The sequence below is a fragment of the Osmia lignaria genome, chromosome 14 (genome assembly GCF_051020975.1).
Source record: "Osmia lignaria lignaria isolate PbOS001 chromosome 14, iyOsmLign1, whole genome shotgun sequence".
Taxonomy (NCBI): domain Eukaryota; kingdom Metazoa; phylum Arthropoda; class Insecta; order Hymenoptera; family Megachilidae; genus Osmia; species Osmia lignaria.
Genome location: NC_135045.1, coordinates 10,397,531 through 10,419,538, shown reverse-complemented (window position 1 = coordinate 10,419,538; position 22,008 = coordinate 10,397,531). Strand labels below are relative to the sequence as shown.

Below are 22,008 nucleotides of genomic sequence, written 5' to 3'. Positions count from 1 at the left end.
TTAGCATTTCGTAAAATGGAGCGTCGTCCTGCATGGCTGCTCTCGGGGATTTTCATTTTATAATTTATTAAATTAGTGTTTCGAATAAATTCGCGATTGATATTGAAATTTTTACTATTTTTACGTTCAATCGATTAGTATTGCGTATAATTTCGGGAGTTTTGTGTTATTGTTTAAATGTAAGGATTGTTAGGGATTGCTCTTTTGGGCAATCAATTTTTCTTTTCAGCTCCCTACCTGCCTCCATGTTTTTAATTTTTTTAGAGTGAAAAAGTAGAATTCAACATATCCAGTTGGTTAAGGTGATATAGAAATGATTGGAAAAAGAAAATAAGTTTTACGAACTACAAAATCTATCCATTATTGCTTTTTAAAATTATATGTAATTCCTTTCAGTGTGTTTCGGAGAATATATTCTGATAAAAACAATGAAACCAACAAATTCATTTATATCTTTTTAGATTTTTATATTGTATATAGGCAGGTTGTAAGTTTATAATTAAGTAGGGCAATTTTATATGGCCTCAAAATCGGATAATTAAGCTTAAATACTGCAGTGTTTAAATTTCAGTGAATTTTCTACATTCTTATTAGGAACAAGCAACAGTCATTTTGCAAATGTGCATCAAAAGAATGATATTATTAAATTATGAAATTAATAATTTGCATAAATAGAGGATGGATGTAGGGCCGGTCTCCAAAACGCAGCAGCCTCCTCGTGGTGAGACCCGAACAATCTTATTATTTGATGTATAATTAGTAATTGCATTATTAATTTCTATGGTGCAATTATTAATTACTATGCAACAAATGATACGAGCAAATTGGCTACGTAGTACTCGTCGCTAGCTTATGATGATTCTTCTATTTTACTTCTGTTGTATTTTTCCGTTAATTTTTGCATTATATTTAATGTATTTTTATCTCAATTGTGTCATGAGTTTATCTGAAAATTTCAATATATACTATAAAAATCACTATCAACAATTTTTGATACCAAAAAATACTATTTATAATTTTCAGAATTTGAAAATCTGTTCATACTTTGAATGCCACACTAAGTTAAATATTATATAAAATTATTATTAAGAAAAAAAACAGAATGCATTATTTAGAGAATATAGAGCAGGTTAGAGCAAGAATATAGTTGAAAATACTTAACATATTTATTATCCATATATTATTTTTTACATCATTTCTTTTTTTTTTATTAAATTAAAAGTTCGAAATTCAACAAAAAGTAGAACTTTAATTCTTTTCGATTTGGAAGGAAAAGACATGTCACGTTGTATGGCACAAAAAATAATTTGAGCAACGTAAAGATAATGTATTTAAAGTCGCAATTACAAATTAATTATTTTTCAATAGTCGCGTCTAAATGATAATTTATCATAAAAATTATATGAGTACGTAAAATAATTAATAAATCTATCATTGCCATTATTTTTTAAAGATCAAAATTTCTTTTTAATATAATAAATACAAAAGAGATCATCCAGAGTAAATTTCATTATTATTAATCTACACTTTTTTCTTCAAACATAGTTTAAATAAGGTAAATAAAATTTAAATTATTAAATAATAGCTAGTCCTAAAATATTTTTAATATCAAAATGAAAATATTTCCAAAAAGAAAATTAAGAATTGGATAAGAAATTTCAGTACTTTTTTAATTTCCTTAGCTATTATCCTACATGGATATTTTTCAAAATTACATATATTATTATGGTTCTCACTTTTATTAAATGACAATAAACAACGCACAAAATAAATTCAAATTTAAATTAATTTTAACTTAATTGGGAATTCTAAATATTAAATCATATATAATTCCTCCTTTTTAATTCAGTCACTAATATAGATTTTCTTTTCCATATACAGAAAATTTTTAAGCAGATGAATTATTTTTCTATTATCCTTTTCGATGGAAAAAAAAGTAATAATATAACTTTGTTTTGCACAATTCGTGTGGTTTGCATCTTCTGAACGTTTTATTTCACTTTGTCGTATGCAACATACAGTTTGCAAATGTTTGCATATTTTGATATGTCATAAGTGCATAAACATCCACAATCTATTAATTATATTCATAAACGTATATCCGATTTGATTTGTCGAGTCAGGTATGTATCTATTGTCTCTATAGAATCTTTCTTGGTAATAACATCATTCTTCACAACTAAATTAATATTTTTATTCGGTGTACAAATTAATTCTATGCTTTCTCTTCCCTTTGTAATTGAAGATTTATTTTTAAAAAGTCATTATAATAAAAGTTATTATATTCTTACTCCACTTTTCAAATACACAGGAGAGAAAATATTCAAATTTAAAATAGTAATTAAGAAGGTGTAGTGCTAAAGGCACAGGATTAATTTGTACACCTAATAGAATAATTGAAAAATCATATGAAATAATCACATTAATAATTTCTTAAATTAATTTAATACAAATAGAAATAAATATGAAAAGGAACTCGAAAGAAATTAATTTCATTATTTTTAAACAAATGGTCTAGTATTTTTAAATGATTGATATTGAATATCTGGATTACGAATATTTTATATTGAAAAATTTTATCTATTTTATTTTTCACAATATCTCACAATCAGTGTAAATCCAGTTTAACATTCACTGTAATTATTCAAATAAATCAAAGCGAATATACGTTTACACGAATTTTGTTCACAATGTTCTAAATCGTCCGTAACGTGTTTCCCATACATTATATCACATGTTGCATCTTCTTCGAAAAATTGCTTCTCAAACTGACAGTCCTTCGACGATTCACACCTGTTCGAACAATCACAAACTCAGAATAAAGTAGCCTTCTTCCTGGCTATCCTCATCAGTGAAAAGTAGAGATTCCACTCTCAGACAAAGGTTTAACATATTCCTAATCTAGCAACCATCTTCAATCTCCATCATTCAAATCATTCGAAGAGTATTCATTACTAGTGTTCAACGAAAGTAGAGGATTTACTTTCAGTCAAAATTAACGAGTTCATTCGTGGTCTTTCGAAATACGATTTAAGCGATGCTACAGCCATTGTTTTGGTGACGAGTTTTGCCGCTCTTCGACATAGTGAAACCAGGACAACATTGGTCCTGTTGCGTCAACGATTGGGAGTTACCGATGTCGCTGCTCTGATACGCCGAATAATATTCTTTGCTCTTCTCGCACTGGTCGTTCTTTTCTCGTTTAGGAGCCTCTATATCGACCGAACACGCCCGTTCCTCGCGAGATTCGTCCGACGACGAACTGGAATTCGTGTTCACTTCCGGTTTCGATTGGATAACCGCAGTTTGATTTTCTACCCGAGTAGACAAACTGTCTCGGTGCTGTCGGAAATGTTCCTCCGTGTCGCTCAGAAGGGAGAACATCTCGGAGTTCCTTGTCACTACTGCTCCCATTGAGTTTGACCTGCATTCTGTAATTATTTTTCTGTTCAGAATTATACAAGAAAAACGCCGTATTATTAGTTGATCTTAGAGATGTATTAGATTAATTAAATACAGGCAGTGGTGTAATTAGGTAATTAGTTCCAAAATTTTAGCATTCAAAAATTTCCGAATTACAAAATTCAAACCTTCAACAATTCCTCAATTTTCAGAATTCCTAAACTCTCAAATTTCCAGATTTCTAGAATTTCTAAATTTCTAGATTTAAAAAGTTTCCAAATTCCCAGAATTTTGAAATGTTTAAATTTCAGAAATTTCTAAGGTACCTAGTCCACCACAGAAAAAATCCCAGTTCCACCACTGAATGCGAGAGAATGAGGTGAAAAAATTGACATAGTTTCACATCTTTCAATATCTACTTACCCCTAGAATCATTGTTCTTCGTCGGTGAATTCGCGACAGATCTGCGAGCAACGTCTTGAAACGTAATAGGCGAATACATTCTTCTTTCTGTTTCAAGAAGAAAGGTCGAATCGGTAGGCGTTGGAGAAGCTATCTTGGAACCTCTTCTAGAAGACGTGTCCAAACAGTTTTGATTATCGAAAATAATCGCTGCTGCGGAAGCAGCTGACGTACTAGCTGATACTCTTTTCTCGGTGTTTCTTGTGTGCCATTGGGGTGGTTCCTGAATAATGATCCCTTTCGTTAACGATGGCCTGTGCTCTCTCTTTTTTAACCAATATGTTTTCATCGTACCTGAAATTAGCATTCATGCCAGTGAAAATTTCCTAAGGTAATTTATTAAAAAGTAACTTAGAAGGATTTAGCAAGCTATACCTTTCCCTTTCACTTCAATTTCTCCTCGTTCTTTAACTTTATACGAAGGCGATAACAGTTCTCGCGTTGATTGAGATATGTGTATTTGCATCGCTTGACTAGTCGCCTCCATTCGAGACGCTGTGTTTACCGAATCACCGAATAGACAGTATCGGGGCATTTTTAAGCCTACGATACCAGCCACCACAGCACCGCTGTGAATTCCAACTCTTATTTGAAGATGAAGACCTGAAAAGAAATAATTTGTTTGGAGCGAACCCTGTACATAAATGTCATGACGGTATACTAATGTGTAGGGGCTCGGGTGGGCTTAGCCCCCCAAAAATGTAAACTGATCTCTTCCCATAAATATAGATAAGTCCTCTTATCATTCTAAAATTTTAAGATTCTGAAATCCCATAAATCTAAAATTTTAGATTTTCCAAATTTTTAAATTCCACAATTTCAGTACAATGACAGGTATAGGTGTTAATATTATACTAATAATGCAAAATATTAATTTAAAATCTTATGTTTGCAAACTTAAAATTTTGACAGTTATAGTTATAGTCAACTTTATATTAAAAAGTGCTTTGCAGTTGATGACATTACAATCACCTTTAGTAATGAAAGGGTTAAGTTTGTACGTTTCCTTATATTCTTACCTGTAGAGCGATCTTTAAGATTAGTTATCGCGTCGACCATATCGAGTGCCATATCACAGACACGATCCGCATGATCATTTTCTTTCACCGGAGCACCAGATACTACCATATAAGCATCCCCGATTGTTTCAACCTAAACAAAAAATAAAGTAAATGTTCTGGTATAAAAATTCAAGGAAATATAATATATTCGTTTTTCTACATGAAAAAATTCTTGAATCACGCTAAAACGTACCCTGACAAATTAAAAGTGAACTCTTGAGAGAATAAAGAAATAGTATAGATAGGAGATTTGAACTAAGGAGGGCAGTATTGTCAACACAATTTAAACATGAGCACAATTTATACACCTAATATCTTTTATTAAGAGAAAGGGAGAAAAAAAGAACTGTATGTTGTTTTTTAAAGAAAGCAAGAGAATGATGTGAGGACAAATAAATGCTAACTCTTACTACCTAAGAATACCTTATACACCCGGTTCCTTTCGGTTAATGTGTCGAAAAGGGAGTACATCGCGTTCAACATAGACACCACCTCCATCGGTGTAATTCGACTGCAAATCTCTGTGAATGTGACTACGTCCGAGAATAAAATTGATACGCTGTCAAACATCTAAAAATAATACGAAAAGATTAATCTTATATAGTATCGAGCACAGTAAACAGAAATTCATAAAACCTTAATTTTGACAATATTAATAATAAAAGAGATTTAGGGAAAAAAAATAGGATAATTTATAATTATTAAATATTATAAGATTTACTATATACTTAAGATATATGAATAATAGCATAAACATCAACTCAAAGTCTCCCGCGTAAACATTTATACGAAAGTGGGGGGGGGGAGCATAGACCTATATACATAGCGCCTTCACCACTACAGCGCCACTTTCCGTGGGAGCATCTCCGTGGAGAAGTGGTAGCCCAGAGAAGAGGGAGGCTTATAGTAAGGGCCAGGAAGCCGTGACAGGGGGAGGCCTGTGGCAAGGGCGAGAAACCCTAGTACCCGGAAATCCGGAAAAGTCTACTATGCTCGGTACTCTACATGTACGTATTGAGCTTTCAGTTACATATATTTATAAAAACAAATAGGGGTTTTCTCACCTCGCAGGTGTCTATGGGACTTTCTCCATTTCTCAAACGATCCGCTACTTGTTTGGGTATCATTTGATATAATAGTTCGTCAGTACGTTTCATTTCTTCATCGAGCTTTCTCATAGACTCTTCTAACTTTTTACTCTTCAATTGCTCTTGATCTAAAGCTAACTTTAGTTCCACTGATTGCTGCGTTCCAGCAAGCATCAAATCTCTGGAACAGAGATAAAAAATGTGTATAAATAGTGAAACTCCACTTGCATCACATTAGTTGTATCTCTTATAAAAATTAAATGTATTGAACTAAAGTTATAAAAATGAGATTTTAATTTAATTAATATTACTATTTATAGTTTGTATAATTTTAGTAAAATTTTGCTACTTTTATAGTATCATGTTTGGTGAAAATGTTCTTAGTTTTGATAAATTGGAAAATATAGAGGGCTATACTTATACCTGCTAAAATCATGCATTGATAAATCATTTATATAAAGACCGGTTGCTATCAATGCATTCAAATCCGGCATGACAGGAGTACCAAGGTACATCATCATCTTCCAGTTATCCATATATATCATTTGACCTGAAATATATACTCATTATTACAAATTTATTTTTTGAGTTTATTTCCAATTTGAGAATATTCATAATAATGAAAAATTGGATGAAAACTACCTTTTAATCGTAATGTTCTGTCATCGATCGAATCGAGTTCGTCACTTAATAAAATTTCATTTCCTCGCCGATCGGATGGTCGTTCTGTTAGAATCGGTTCCACCGTTACCAATTCAAAAATATTATTCGTTCTATTTAAAATCTGTAACAACAAAAAGGAAGAATGTTATTTCAGAACAGAATACAAGACATCATATTTTGATGAAAATAAAAAATTCAGTAGGTATTTTTACCGAATGAAATTTAAATGCAATTAAGGGTCTGACGAGGTCGAAAAAATGCGTTATCTTTTTACCAACAAGATCGGGCAGTATCACCATCAAGGAATTTCCGATACTCCTTACGATCATGTCTGACCTGCAAATAAAAATTCGATTATATTCTATAGGTCAAAATTATCAGAATAATTTGAATCTTCGATAACAGAAGAGTAATTTCTTTAATTTTTAATAATGTAAGAAAAATGCCTTAGAGTTTAAAAATAAAATTACATATTACAGTTTGTATTTAAGAAGTAATAAAAAATAAAGAAACTATGGTATGATACACGTAGTATTATTATAAATAAATTATTATTGCGTTCAGGTTTGCATTTTTTATAAAATATAAAATGTAGAATTAAAAAATATGGTATTAGAAAAGAGGAGATAAAATATAATATAAATAAAGTATATTTACCCGAAAACTATGCAAAAAGGAAATATCTCAAACAAAACGGAAGCTCCAATCGGTAGGTGCTTTTCTTCGCGCGTCATCGTCAACGATGCTTGGGTAAAAGCCCTGTTATCAAAGGTGAGCTGAAACGTGACGTGCACAGTGTCGAAAAGGACTTCTTCTCGCACCAGCTCAATCTGTAATTCCTTGTGATAAAAATGACGAGCCACCTCTCTTATTTGACCCATCGTGTAATAAACGAAGCCGCGTCGTTTGCTCCTGTAATGGAGAGTCAACCCTACAATACGAAAAAATGAATGTAAATTCGGATTGATTAAGCGGAGAAGAAATAGGATCCCTTATAAAGCAACAGAAATACTTTTTTCTCTAGAATTTGGAATTTTTCGGAAACCGAGTGTGATATACACTACAATTTTAATTATTCAGAATAATATATTTCTAATTGAAATTTTCAAATTGATATTTTGTAAAATTAATACAATATTAATACTAGAATTTCTTAAAAATTCCTTTAATCATTTGATTAATTATTATTTATGTATGGTTTTGGCAGAGCCGGATTAAGATTTCTGGGGTCGGGGACTATCAAACCTTCTAGGATCCCCTTATTATATAATAAACTTGGTTCGGAAATTGAAATTTATTCTAAATAAAATTATCGTAAAGAAAAAGGGCAATGGTAATAAGAATATCATTTAATATTTTTTGCCATAGTAAATGGAAGGGACCCAGGGTTATAACCCCCCTTAGACCTCCCCTTAATCCGTCAATGGGTTTTATCGACGTTCAATGTACCTATTCAAATGAAATGATAGTTATTTGAATAATTTCTTACCCTGTCGCGTCTCGTTTTCACAAATAAAGGAAGGAGCTCTCATCCTAGGATAGGAGAATTTCAGATATTCGTGTAAATTGTCCAATCCATTAAGGAAATCTCTTACGTGACGTCCAAGTACTGAAAGAACACGATCATAACCGTACTGTCCAACGAATCCTACGAAGTGTACACCCATCTGATCGAAAAATTCTTTTTCCGTAATGCCAAGTACCTGTGATATGAGCGAAAAATATATACATACCATTGTAATTAAGCAACCATGTTTAAATGTAACGCATCAACACAAACTGTTCTCTTATCTCTTCTTGCAATAGATTTTTATCAGAAGAGTAGAAGAACCAAATGGATAATTTTCTAAATACGAATTATAATTTAATTTACCAAAAAACCATGTTAATAAATCATAGTTTAATAAATAGGGGTTTGTCTATTATTAAAATTTCAACACTTCTGTTTTTCTGGTATTACACATTTATTGTTATAAGATTTAAAATTAACATTCATTGATTTATTTATTTGTGTTTGAGTACAACTTATAATTTCCACGTTTCTTGAAATTCTGTGAAACCATATTATTGTATAATATACAGGGTGAGCCACGCTACTGTTTCAGATGATAACTCGGTTATTAACGCATTCATGAAAAAATGCCGAAGGAGAAAGATAAATGGTTCGAAGAGCACTACATTAGGCCCTTAGATTTTTTAAAGTACAAACAATGCACGTGAAATTATCAATTGCATCATTTTTTTAAATTATCTTTCTCCTTTGGCATTTTTGTCATGAATGCGTTAATAACGGAGTTATCATCTGAAACAGTAGTGTGATTCACCCTGTACATTTTCTTTTTCATTTAAACATAGACAATTTTTATTTTCTATATTTTTTTAGACGTTTTTTATTCGTTTTTCTTATTTTACTTTATGATTTGTACAATTTACAGTTTTTTCTTTTCAAATTAACCACATTGTGTTTATAAGATTGGAGAAAGTGAATTGAACTAATTAATTAAAGAATCAATATTAAATCTCCAAACAGATATTATGGATTTAAATAAAAGTACGACTTCCCTTTATATTTTTCAAAATACATTTTCTATCTTTTTTTTTCGTAATTTATAATTTAAAACAGTAAATCTGATACATTAACAATTTGCAGTTTATTTTTGCATAAAAAAGAGTTAAAAAGATCAAGATCATAAAGGTAGTGAAATAAAAAAAAATTGTAATTTCTTTTTAATTTGAATGTTCTTGAAGAGGATACGTGATACGTATAAAATTGAAAAGAATTTTATGTTATTCTTACCTGAATAGCCTTCTTCGCTAATCTTGGTATAAGGTTTTCAGGGTAAACCTGATGAACACTGAAACTAGGTTGATCTACGGCTGCTTGTCGTCGGATCTCTTCCCATCTGTCTTCTCCGTATACCTGTCGTATATATTCAGACAAGTTTTCTAAAATTAGGCCGTACATCTTTGCTAATTTTCACTCGTTTCCTATTAAAACAGAAAGTATAATGATCCATGTAATACTATGCGACAAGGATAAATAGATATTAGATATAACTAACAAACAGGACCGGATTATGATTTCTAGGACTCCAGGCTATCAAACCTTCGAGAGCCCCGTAGGATTAAAAATTGAAATTTATTTTAAGTAAAATTAAACAATGTATAATGATACAAACACAGAGCAACTGTAAAAAAGATTTCATTCCATTTGTGTTGACATAGTAAATGGAAGATTCATAGCGGAGCTTCTCGGAAAGGGAGCCCAAGGGTTTATCCACCCTTAGATCTCCCCTTAACCCGGCACTGTGAATATAATATTTTATTTGAATAATTTACAAGTAGAAATTTATTCAAGGAATAATTTCCTCTGATTCGTTATATATTAATAATATTAATATTAATATAACATTATCGACATGGCAGTTAACGTATTCAATTTGGGATCTTCATCTATCAAATTATTTATTAAATTTTAATAACGTTTTGAAATCATAAATTTAGTTGTAATTTAGTCCAGTGTATTCTTTTAATTGATCTTATTTAGTTTATTCCAATGAAATTACAATTTAAACCGATACTATTTTGGGAAATATGTCAAAATCTAAAGCACAAGCAACGTAACCTTGAGTTATTTTAAATTATCATATAATTGTTTTGCTTTGATTACATAAATCACTTTATAATAATAATAAATAAAAGTAACTTCCTTGAAAACCAGTTAGACCATCGGACTGAAATATTTTAGATTGATATATGTTTAATTTTATTTATACGTATGTTGTGAAAACATTGTAGGATACCATATTCGATCCAAGAAAAGATTTTATGAATTGCATTTACCTGAATTAGAGGTTTCATGTATAAATCGAACTGAAATGCAACAAATTTTTAATTTATTTATTACCAATGCTTTGAGCTTAAGTGTAATTAATTTGTTTAATATTGTCACCCTCCTTATTATTATAATAAAGAGCTGGAAACAACATTAAGAATAGTGGTAATTTTTTTTTAAATAAATTACTTACACTCAAGTTCAAATTATTAAGTAATATATATACTAAAAAATTAGAAATTTTATTAATCAAGTCAAGCAACATGAAATTATCAAATATAGTTCAAAAGCTTATTAAGTATATCAATTAGCAATATGAATTAGTCTTTACGACAGTAAAAAATTCCGTTTGAATATTTGTTCATTCGAAGAGCAAGAATTCTTTGCAAACGGAGCTTACAAGATTTATTACACAAAGTTTGTAATATTTCACCACTTTACATCTGTATAACCATTCAACGTGGAATTAGAATGAAATGCTGGTCAGATATGAGCACGGCACGTTTGATTTATTTTCTGAAATGTTTTAAATTTCAAATGTTTCGACTTGATCCTCTCAAAATAGGTGCTCCATTGTGTGCACAAAGAAGCGGTGATCCACAAAGAAGGTGCATCGAAACAAAGAAGTTTAAGTTTTTAGAAAATTTTGTTTCAGAAATATATGTCAGTGATGATCGGTATTAATGATTCAATTCAATTAAACATATAAATAAACAATAAAATTAAATAGCTGTATCCTTAACAACATTAATTTTGTTTTGAATCCTTTGAAGAACTAATTAATTTTTGTCATTGACTGATCAAACTTAATTAGTTAACACCATTCGTATATAAAACTGCGAATAAAAATGGAAGAAAAACAAAATATTTTCATTTTTTAAAATAGTACTAATCGAAAAATTGCATAAGTATAGGTATCAGTGGTCACGACATCAGTGATCAGCTGATCAGTAGCTCAACGTTTAATCAGGGCACCCTAGAAGTGGAATATTCAATCGTTAACCCAAAAATAAGCAAACATTTTGTGATTTTTCTTAAATTTTCTGTTTAGGTAAAGAGTTATCTAACAAAAAAAAACGAGAATCATAGTTTCTTGTTACAAAACAAAATCATCACTTCAAATATCGAGAGCTTCGAATTTCGAAATCTTACGAAATTACAACCCACCCCTAGTTAAAAGGAAATGTAAAAGAACAAGTGTCATTCCCCTTGTCTTCTTATCTCACCTTGTTTCTCCCTCGATTTTCTCTGGATTCTCTCAAGACTCTCTCAACCAATTATAATGATTTTGAAGGAAAATGATCAAACTTTCAGAATTTCAAAATTTTTTAATTTTTCCAAAACTTCAAAATTACAGAGCTCTAATTTTGATATTTCAAAGTTTTTAAGGAACGTTAATGTTAGATATGAGTTGAGCTATAATATGATCTTGATACACGTATTCAATGGCGAATTTTTCCGAATCCATTGCCGAAAAAGCGCGTACGTGATAATAGTCGCGATTTCATTCCGTCTCGTGATGTCTCCGTTGGCGTGGTCGAATCGTCTTTTACCATAAAACGACGTAAATAACTCAAGATCAAGGAGTTCCCGTGGAACGATCTTTACCCTGCGATACGGTTGGATCGCGGACGATTTTGACCGCTTTCGGATGCTCCTCGCGTTTTTCGATTATGATGATGATCACTGACCCCGCGCACCAAAAGGACGAGGTCTGGCCGACGTTTTTGCTTGAATTAAAATCAAGCGTCCATATAAGTATGAGCTCGGTTATTATTAGACCGTTCACAATTTTGCTCACGTATGCACCTTCACCGATGGGATGTACCGCGGCTAGATTCGTTCGCGGATGAAAAACGAGTCTTTGTACAACGGGTCTTTTTTTCAGAGAATTTCGTCGGATTACTTTTACTTTCCATCGATTCTTCTTAAGGATTCAAGTATCAGGTCGTTTTAAAAGCATTGGCATAATTAGGATTATTTTCTGGGGTGGCTTAAGTTCCTCAGCCTTATTGATAGTGTTAGGTGTTTAATATTTGGCATTTTGTAAGATTCTGTCTGGGAGTTTTGAGTTTTAGAGTTTTAGAGTTTCAGGGTTACAAAATTTTAGAATTTTAAGAAGGGGGCCAGTCTACATTTTTGGGGACTAGGCCCACCTGCCCCTCTCCGCTTGTTATGCCAATGTTTTTAAGTATTTGAGTATTTCCTGAAGCTTCTTGAGGATGCACTTGTGTTCCTCAGAATGTGAGGAAATGTGTTCCTTCTTTAATTCGAGTCTGTCCACTCCCAAAAATTGTCACCCCTTGAGATTATCTTGTAAATTATCAATACAAAAATATACTTTAAGTTGCCAGGTTTTATGCAAAATGCAAAATTGGTAAAATAATGAGGGTGGCTAAAAAATGGCATGGATGCACCCATTGATATATCTAGGTAGAGGCTTAGGTGAACCAAACCCTCCAAAATATAGACCGGCTCATTCTCGTAACGTCTTATAAATATTTCGATTGAAATAGAATTTGCAATGCAACTATAAATAAAACATACAATAATGGAAAATTCTACATGCAATGACAAATAACAATTATTTTAGAATCTTGACACTTGACATTTTGAGTAAAGCTAAGAAACCTAGCCCACTCTAGGAAACAAAACCTAAAAATAATGTGTATTTAGTTCTGAAGTGTACTTGAAGCTTATTAAATAGAGATATTAACGAAATAATAGTATGAAGTAGTTCGCGTATAATGCACAGTGTAAAGTAGAGTGTGGCGCTTGACTACTTATGTATTATGTACCCTATTAATAATAGAAAGGCTTTTATACTATAAAAACAACCAATTTAACAATTATGAAACTTATTTATGTATTTATCCTATGTTGAAGTAAGTTAACCAAAAAAAATAACAAAATTGAAATATTAATTAACATTTACACTTAAATTAGAAGTTGGAAAACGGTGAAAGTTACCCCTTTTACCGAAAAAGTGGTGCGAGTGAAGAAAAGTAAAATTTCAATTCTCTTGTTGAAATTAGCAACACTCTCACATTTGGAGACTCGTATTTAAGTATACAAATAATTTGATTGTTATGTGTTAAAATTTAATCCAAATTAACTATACATATATGTAATTTCTGAAGTGGCAGTATTATATTTTTTCTTTTTCTTTTAATTATTCGGTTATATTAAATTTGTGATCCTGGTCACCAATGCCTCCCCCATGGTATCGAACGTGTTAATTAGTAAAGAAAATATGATTGACACTCACGGAAGTAATTACAGCATTGTCGTAGGGTATCACTCGAATTTCATAATACCAACGATACTCCCTCTCCCTTTCGCGATTAATTTCTAACGATCGGTGCATTCGAAAGCACACATATCTCGCAGCCGCATCTGCAACTTCTATTTATATGATCGACTAGCGGAGGACCGCAGAGTCACTAGAAAAATATCCTGAAATAAACACCTACCCTCCCGATTAATGATTTTGCTCTAACGAGCACTGTTGTGAACCTCGGGTTACGATCAGACGAGAACTTCTCTATGAGAAAGATTTCAAGATTATTCAAAGACTTTGAAAACTTTTATACATTTTAAAAAGTTCTAATGTGATTTGAAGAGTCAACATAGATGTTATATTTTGTTATTACTTAAGATTATTGAGAAAAATAGCGAGACCTGCGTTCAATTCCGCTAAATTCCACATCGAAAATGAAATAGAAAAATAAATAGATAGAGAATGAAACATAAACCCGCAAACATAATAATTCTTTCTTTCAACAAAAGTGAACGTATATTTCAACAACAACAATTTAATAAATTTTTTATGAATTAATATAAGAATCTTGAAATCTGTGATGTTGAACCATTTGATAGTTCTAATGTTTTGTGATAATGTTTATCATCAGATATACAACATTGTATTAGAATATTTAATTAAGAGGAAGTTGAAAATTTACTAATTGCAAGCTTCAATAAATAATTAAACTTTTTAAAGATCATTAGTAATAATTGCTACTTAAAATTTAATAATAAAAGTTTTTAATCAATATTGCAATGAATCAAATATTTTACTAATGTAGAGCGGAAATATAATGTATTCTAACAATAAGATGTACCAGCGAAAAACGAAATCTCATTTTAGTTGTCGAGCTGTTTATTTTTGGAAAGAAATTTTTCCTTATTCCATTAAGGTTAATGGTGAAAAAGAAAAACAGAAATTCTTCTTTTTGAAAAAAAAAAGAAAAGAGTAACTGCAGGAAACTTAGTATAAAGTTGATAACAGTTGTAATATCTGAACATTGAATATCCTTCTCTGGAAATATTTTTTTCTATATAATATAAAATCAAACTATAATTTAGATTTAACTATAAGTTAGTGTAATACAAAAACAAATAATATTTAATATTATAGATTTAAAAACAAAATATTTAGTACTGATCATTGCAAACAATAAACGTAATAAGAATGTTTTATACGACGTAAAAAAGACATTCAAGGGTTGAAGAATATGAAAACAAGTATTGTTACGTCCAAAGAAATCCCTGTGTTATTAATAGCAAAATAATATTCCATCATTCAAGTAAAATTGAAAGTATTTTAATGACCAATATACAATTCTGCGATGCTCTTCTTTTCTTGCTAAAACAACAGCATTTCGTTGTATTTACGTTTTTACATATCGTTTAATAACGCATGCATGTCTTGAATACTTGTTTTTTTCAACTACATGTCATGAAATCTACTCCGAAGATGCGTCTCTGGGTATTTCGAGGGAATAATATCGAAATAATGTTTCAAAACTTTTGAAGCAGCGCTCCATTTTCGAATTAAAACCTGTTGCTAAAGTTCCTTTAATACGTTAATTGCCACGGTAAAAATTAATATTTTCAATAAGGCATATTAAAATTTATGCTTCTAGATTGGTAACTTGCATTATTAATTTAATATGATATTAACGCTATTCAAACATTGATTTTTAATTTACTTATCTTTCTATTCACTATTTCATAAGATAAGTAAAATATAAAATAATTGTTTGATGATTGGTACAATTACCACGATACACAATATGAATTATTAAACATTCAAACAACAATTTGAATAAATAACAATAAGTGACAAATAGGATTATTTTTAAGGAATTACTAATTTTCAAATTGTAATTATAAAAAAAGACGCGTATATTCGCGCCTTTTTTGCCTAGATTTTGTTTCATAGACGAAAAACACTATTTTTTCACTGGCAATTTTTTTATCGTCATTTTGTTGTAAATTAATTTTCCAAAACTCCAACTCGATAAAGACTGGATATTATAATATGATATCTAAATATTTCCATAATCCAGTGATTAACATAACATTTACTATTATGTTTGCACAGAAAAGGTACTAAAATTTAACACGTTGATCGCCCTAGTAGAAATGGACATTTGCTATAAAATAATATATTGAAACTTTAATTATCAAAAATAAGTAATTTTCAAACTTTCAATTTGCCACCTTACATCATTAGCTCAATCCTATCATTTTTTTTCTTTTTTTTTTTTTAATTTACAGTGCCAATCACTGATCACCCCCACAGCATTCAACGTGTTAAATAATCATATAATATCACTTCTGAGTATAATTCGTTCAATCGAATACAATAAAACAATTTTGACCAGCGTTTCGTTATAAATACTCCACACTCTTCGAAAGAATCAAAATGGTATAAATGGACACAGGAGGGTTTCGTCGTGAGTCAAATCACACGTCACTTACGTCGTATCGTCGGCAATTTCAATCACAACTCGAATTAATGAAATAATTACCGATTAACGATGAATCTTTGGTAGACGGAATCCGTCCAAATGTTATATCGACGGTGTCACTTCACTTGCGTCACTCGTTCTGGAAGTTGCGACCGGAAAGGCGCGCCGGTGTCCGCGCGCACGAAAGGGAATCCTCGGGAACACGAGGAAAACCTCTGGTGGTTGCCTCAGGGTGGACGGAAATAAAAAAATAAGAAAAAAAAAAGGAAAGAAAGAAACGGGGGCGAAGTTGCGGAGTGTTACAGCACCGAGTTACACATTTCGCAAAAGCGTCGAATCACGTGTCCTGCGGGACAGTGTGCCGTCTACGGAATAGTCGACCGACCAGGATCTCTCCCTCTTTTTCTGTTTTATCCTTCGCATCCCCCGTGCCCTGCCGTCATCCATCCCTTCCTTCCGCGACTTGCTGACCCGTCAAATCATCCGTAGCGACATCAGTAGTCACCGACGTCCGGCATTTTTCCGAATTATCATCCCGTTTCTGTGGATTGTTCTTTTGGCACTTCAAGAATCGACAAGAAAGAGTACGCTTCGTTATTTTATCGTAAAACAGTCATTTTTCATAGTTAAATTATTTATTTTGCTAAAGTATTTATTGTAGTAAAGTATGAATGCATTGATTAACCCTCGGACGGCGGACCATGGAGAGAGAGCCCCAATTTTAATTTCATTTTGTATTTCATTTTATTTTCATTTTTTAAATTTTACATTGGGTCATATGCATAAAAGTAAGTACAAGCTTTTACTACAAATTTTTTAAGTAAATACTCGATTTCGCATGCATAAATGATTAAGCATTTACTACATTTGTTGCTTTTACTTATACTTTATACTTATAAGCATTTGCATACGTCCCACACTGTTGCTTTAAAAATTATTCATCCAACATACGAGCCACCCATTTACCAAATCGATTAATACCAAAGAAGAAAGTAAATGAATTGATAAAATGTATAAAATTAAGCATCAATTTAGTGCCATGGCACTAAAATTTTAACAGGTTCAAAAAGTGAAGTTACTCACTTTGGGTTGGGAAATAATATCCTTGTATTTGTTTTGTAAATTTGAGTCTCAATTTCACAGGTATCAAACTGCACACTTGTTCTTTTACTGAAAAAAGATGATTTTGATAGCTGGAATTTGAATATACCAATTTTAATTAGTAACATAAATTAGAAAAAAAAGAAAAGTATTGCGCATCATCTCCGAGAAATTCTTTTGATATATCAAAATTGACCAGAGAAAAAGTGTATTCTCAATGGTGTGATAAAAAGATGGTGTATCACTGCGTTTGAAGGAATTCATATAGCGAAATTGATCCGAAATGGGGTGGAAAATAAGAGACCGCGCTAATGTAGGTGCCGCGCGGTAGGATCAGAAATCTGATCAAGAGTGGATCCAGAAGCTTTGCTTTAGAGAGGATGAAATATTGTAAAAGTATATTTTTCGATCTAGTTTTGGTCAATTTATTTATAATTTATTTCATAGGATATAATTGGTATTGGCGATCGAGGATCTGATAAGACATTTGTTGTTACTAAAATTTCAAAATATCAGAATTTTAGAATTTAAAAATTTCAGAACTCCAAAATCCCAGATTTCCAAGATCCTAAAATTTTTTAATTTAAAAATTTCTAGGGTACCTGGCCCAATCCAGAAGAAAATCTAAACTACGTCAATGATAATAACGATGAAAGAAGTATACTCAACGTCGTATAATAGAAAAGCTTTGACTCGTATCTGAGTGAATTTGTAGGACGTAATTGACTCGAATTGCGGAAGGAAATAAGAAACTGTTAATGGAATTAGTCATCTTTATAAATTTGACGCTTGAAAGAGTTTCATAATTTCAAAGTATCGAATCTCGTGTAATTAAAAATTTACCGTTTGATTAAGTTTAATGATGATGAAATGGATTAAGATGATATTTGCAGTTCAAACGAATGATCTAAATTGAAAAGGTGTTTTTAAATTCACCACCCATAAGGAATTTATAAATTTATAAATTTATAAATTAAAAATCTTTCATCACGATTAATAATATTGAACTAAGTATAGAATTAGTAACGAGCATTTTTTTTTCTATTCCATTTAATGAAAAGATACACAATTAGTCTTGAATCATACGGTTAACAATACAAATTGTGAAGAAATTTCATAATATAATGCTAGAAGACGTCAAAGAGGGAAAAAACTTTTGTCATACGAGTTTGAAACAATCTTGTAGCATCTGTCACCGCTGTATAGTGTCTAACTTTCTAGTAAAAGATTGTGACCTAGATTTATTAAAAAGAATAAGCAGACAAATACTTTTTAATTAAGGTGTATTCTTTTGTTATGAGGGAATTTGTGATTTTCCAGTCAGTAGTTATTGAGAGAATTAAAAGCTTTGGTTGCTTTTTAGATTTGCTACAAAAATAATTAGTTTTCAACATTGAGGTTGACATAAATTTACATAGTTTTATAATAATTTGTTGCTTTCGAAATAAACATTAAGATAAATATTAAATATTGATTGAGTCCTACTCTAGTATATGACGCACACGGTGCGTCATTGATTCTTCAATGAAATATTTACTAAAAAGCTACTGATGTACTTACCTGTTGCGTCGTGATTTGATTCTCCTCAAAATCGTTTCAACAGTGTATTCCTTTTCATTCAAACCTCATGAGTTATCTCATTTTTCAATATTAACCCTTTGAACTCGATTTATTTTCAATGTTATTACACGCTAACTTGTACTTATTTTAAGTCAAAGTACATAAGTCAATTAATTTTACAACGATAAAATTTAATATTTTTTATTAAAAAAACATAAGTTTAACAAAAAAAAATGTATAATGTCATCTCCAATATGACATACGAGTTCAAAGGGTTAAAAAGAAATAAATAAATTTCCATTCTTGAAAATGAACTTTATAACTAGAAGCAGTAGATAAGAAGTACGATATCGTTAAACTCGTTCCCTGTTTCTGAACAATTAATTACATCATAGATGTCGTACGATTGCTTTCATTGTCTTTCTTCCCTCGCCCTTTTCCTTTTTATCAAAGCTCGCCGTTTAGCATACCCTGTTAGCTAATAAGCTCCTTAAGGACACGCGTATTGCAAGCATCGTACTCGTGCGGCCTTGTCTTTATTGGATACAGTTATAATTGTCCTGGTATACTTAACGAACGTTCAAGGAAATTACACGGCATCGAAATACTCCCTGTATTGTGCTCTAAATTGATATTAAGTCTACTGGGAGAGGGGCTGCCGTTTCTGGATGAGCTTTCTGCCATGTAGACGCAAAGGGAAACGTTCTAGTTTTCTATCCTTTCTATAATTTAACTTCGAAAAAGAACAGCTGAAAAATTATTCTGTTTGAGTAGGGACTGATGAAGGAAGCTTTCGAAATGAAAGCCGATACTAATCTATTTCCAATACCAATTGATTGATATTGATTAGGTTTTATAGTGGTGTTTTATTTTATTATGTTAATGTTGATTAATTTTTAAGAGAAGGAAGAGTATTACCATTATTATTTTTATTATTATTATTATTATTGTTAAAATAAGTGCTACAAAGTAACAATAAATAAATGATTCGTTGTGTTAATTTTGGCAATATCTTATTTAATTTTACTTAATAGCTTTTTAATTGAGATTTAATCTATCTCTTATCAATCGATATCCTCTAAATATTAAACAAACGTAATCACAAAATCGCATTAGTATTGACATGTACGTCAATCAGAGATATGAAATAATTTTAATCAATACCAAATATAATGTTCCGTGTAATCCAATAGAAATGAGCATTTATATTTAACGAAGTAATCGGACAAACGTATGTGATGTGTGAAAACGATTAAAACTTCAAAATTGAAATCAAATTTCTTCTTTTCAAAATCATCCTAATTTTAATCCATAATTGAAAATTCCTTTTATGCAGTTTGAAGACTAAATTAATATATATAATTGATAATGATTATAATTATGTTATAATCTTTTGGTGTTCCTGAGTAGATATACCCCCTTAATATGTTAATTCATTTTTACCCTTAGTCCGGTTTGTGGATTTAAGTACTTAACAGAGCAATAATTATATTGAAATATACATTACAGATTATGAAATAAATCAAATATATTCTCACGGTTTTTGAACTCTGGTCTTCTCACAATATTCGATATCATACGAACTGTCAACTGATCCACGTGACGTAAATTCGAGCACGGGCGGTTCGGGGGATGCAGCAGGTGTTACCACAAATCTACTTCCACATGACAGAAGCATGTTCACATTAAGTAAGCTACTTTTCTATGTGTGAATATACAAACAGACAGCTGGAGCGCATACTCGGAATCAATCACGAAAGAAACCGTGCGCGGACACGCATCTCATTGATGCGCAACATACACGCGACTTTTCCGATCCATTTCTTGAATACATTTTTTGATATTATAACATAAGATTTTACGTGAAACTTGTGAACACCTTATGAAAAAGCTTTGTTAATTTAAGAATTTTTAAAATGATGAAGACGATGTTGAAGATGACTGAAGTAGATAGTCAGAAACAATCCCAAACTTGGAGTTAATAAAAAAGGTGGCTAATTTACTTAAAATTGATTCTTTAACACTTAGAATGATAACTAATGAATTGAAAGTAAATAGAGAGACCATAAGAACAATAATTACCGAAGAATCCTTCACAAAGGGACCCCACAAATTTTTCTTCACATTATTAATAATAATAACAACAAAAGTGAATAAAGTCCATGTTAAAATGTTGCTTTATTTCTTGGATACATTAAAGTACAAGAACTGAAGCTAATACACACAAAACATTAGCCATTGAGTGCGCCGTTTCATTAAGGAAAATTAAAGGAAGTACACTCACCTCATCCCACCTTATTGCAGATTATCCTTCGTTCGCTAGAATATCGTGGCAGCTGCAGAGAATTACATCGATCCGAAACATCGATTGCAATATAAGTCATTTGAAAAGTACGCATTCACCAACACCATTGAATCATTCAATTAAAAACAATAAGCATATTCTGCCCCTATCTCGCCGTCAAAAACGAATTACAGTATCTTGAAAATCTTGCAAAAAAATTAACAAAGATGATGGATCATCGATGAAAAATCATCAGAAAAATACATTGGTGTCCGTCGAGACAATCGGACACCTCACTGACCACGATATACCAGACGTTCGCTGTCTACATAGAAGGTCACAGTTTCCTGCTATTAACCAGCAAACTCGATCAGAAAGTCAAGCGATGATGTACGTAGCTCATATAATAAGCCGATACCAAGAACGACTACTAACGAGCCATCGTGGACGTAAATCCCGCGGAGCCCAGCCAGTTGCCATTTGCATGCAACGTAACGTTGCTTCCATAGAAAGTAAAATGGTAATCACCTTTGGTTATTCTTAATAGCCCCGTACGATCGTGTCACTCATTGAGAAGTATTCCGCTGGCTTATTATTAGACGTACAATTGAATTTACATAATGAATTTTACCGAGGGGAGACACCACTTGTCCGTCTTCTTCTCTGCCGTTTGGCAGGCTTCGAACAGTCGTCACGTGAAGAGAAGAGAAGAGAAGCAATAAAGATAGCGGTAAAGATTGACGGCGGTGGTCTTTACGCGTTAGGGATTAATAGGAGCGGCCTTTGGGCCTTTGTG

At 31.5% G+C, this 22,008-nt stretch overlaps 1 protein-coding gene across 3 annotated transcripts; it reads right to left on the bottom strand.

Annotated features, from left to right (window-relative positions):
• Window positions 1–2,523: 2,523 nt before the first annotated feature.
• Window positions 2,524–21,818, bottom strand: Gyc88E (Guanylyl cyclase at 88E). Of its 3 annotated transcripts, XM_034327146.2 has the most exons (14): window positions 17,351–17,747; window positions 16,328–16,829; window positions 9,474–9,664; window positions 8,166–8,379; window positions 7,334–7,607; window positions 6,889–7,012; window positions 6,656–6,797; window positions 6,437–6,563; window positions 5,990–6,194; window positions 5,349–5,495; window positions 4,884–5,016; window positions 4,240–4,467; window positions 3,826–4,158; window positions 2,524–3,431 (listed from the first exon to the last, which is right to left on the bottom strand). In XM_034327146.2, the coding sequence occupies exons 3-14, from the start codon at window positions 9,639–9,641 to the stop codon at window positions 3,031–3,033; spliced, it is 2,496 nt and encodes an 831-aa protein (XP_034183037.1). In that variant the 5' UTR covers window positions 9,642–9,664; window positions 16,328–16,829; window positions 17,351–17,747; the 3' UTR covers window positions 2,524–3,030. The 3 variants fall into 3 exon arrangements, with proteins under 3 accessions (XP_034183037.1, XP_034183036.1, XP_076548184.1); XM_034327145.2 differs by lacking the exons at window positions 16,328–16,829; window positions 17,351–17,747 and adding an exon at window positions 21,213–21,818; XM_076692069.1 differs by lacking the exon at window positions 17,351–17,747 and having other exon boundaries at window positions 16,328–17,003.
• Between the last annotated feature and the right edge of the window lie 190 nt (window positions 21,819–22,008).

Coding starts and splice junctions, on each gene's coding strand:
- Gyc88E (XM_034327145.2), bottom strand. CDS start 9,641: ATGTACGGCCTAATTTTAGAAAACTTGTCTGAATATATACGACAGGTA. Junction 8,380..9,473: donor TAGCGAAGAAGGCTATTCAG/GTAAGAATAACA, acceptor CTCATATCACAG/GTACTTGGCATTACGGAAAA. Junction 6,195..6,436: donor TCAATGCATGATTTTAGCAG/GTATAAGTATAG, acceptor TCTCTGTTCCAG/AGATTTGATGCTTGCTGGAA.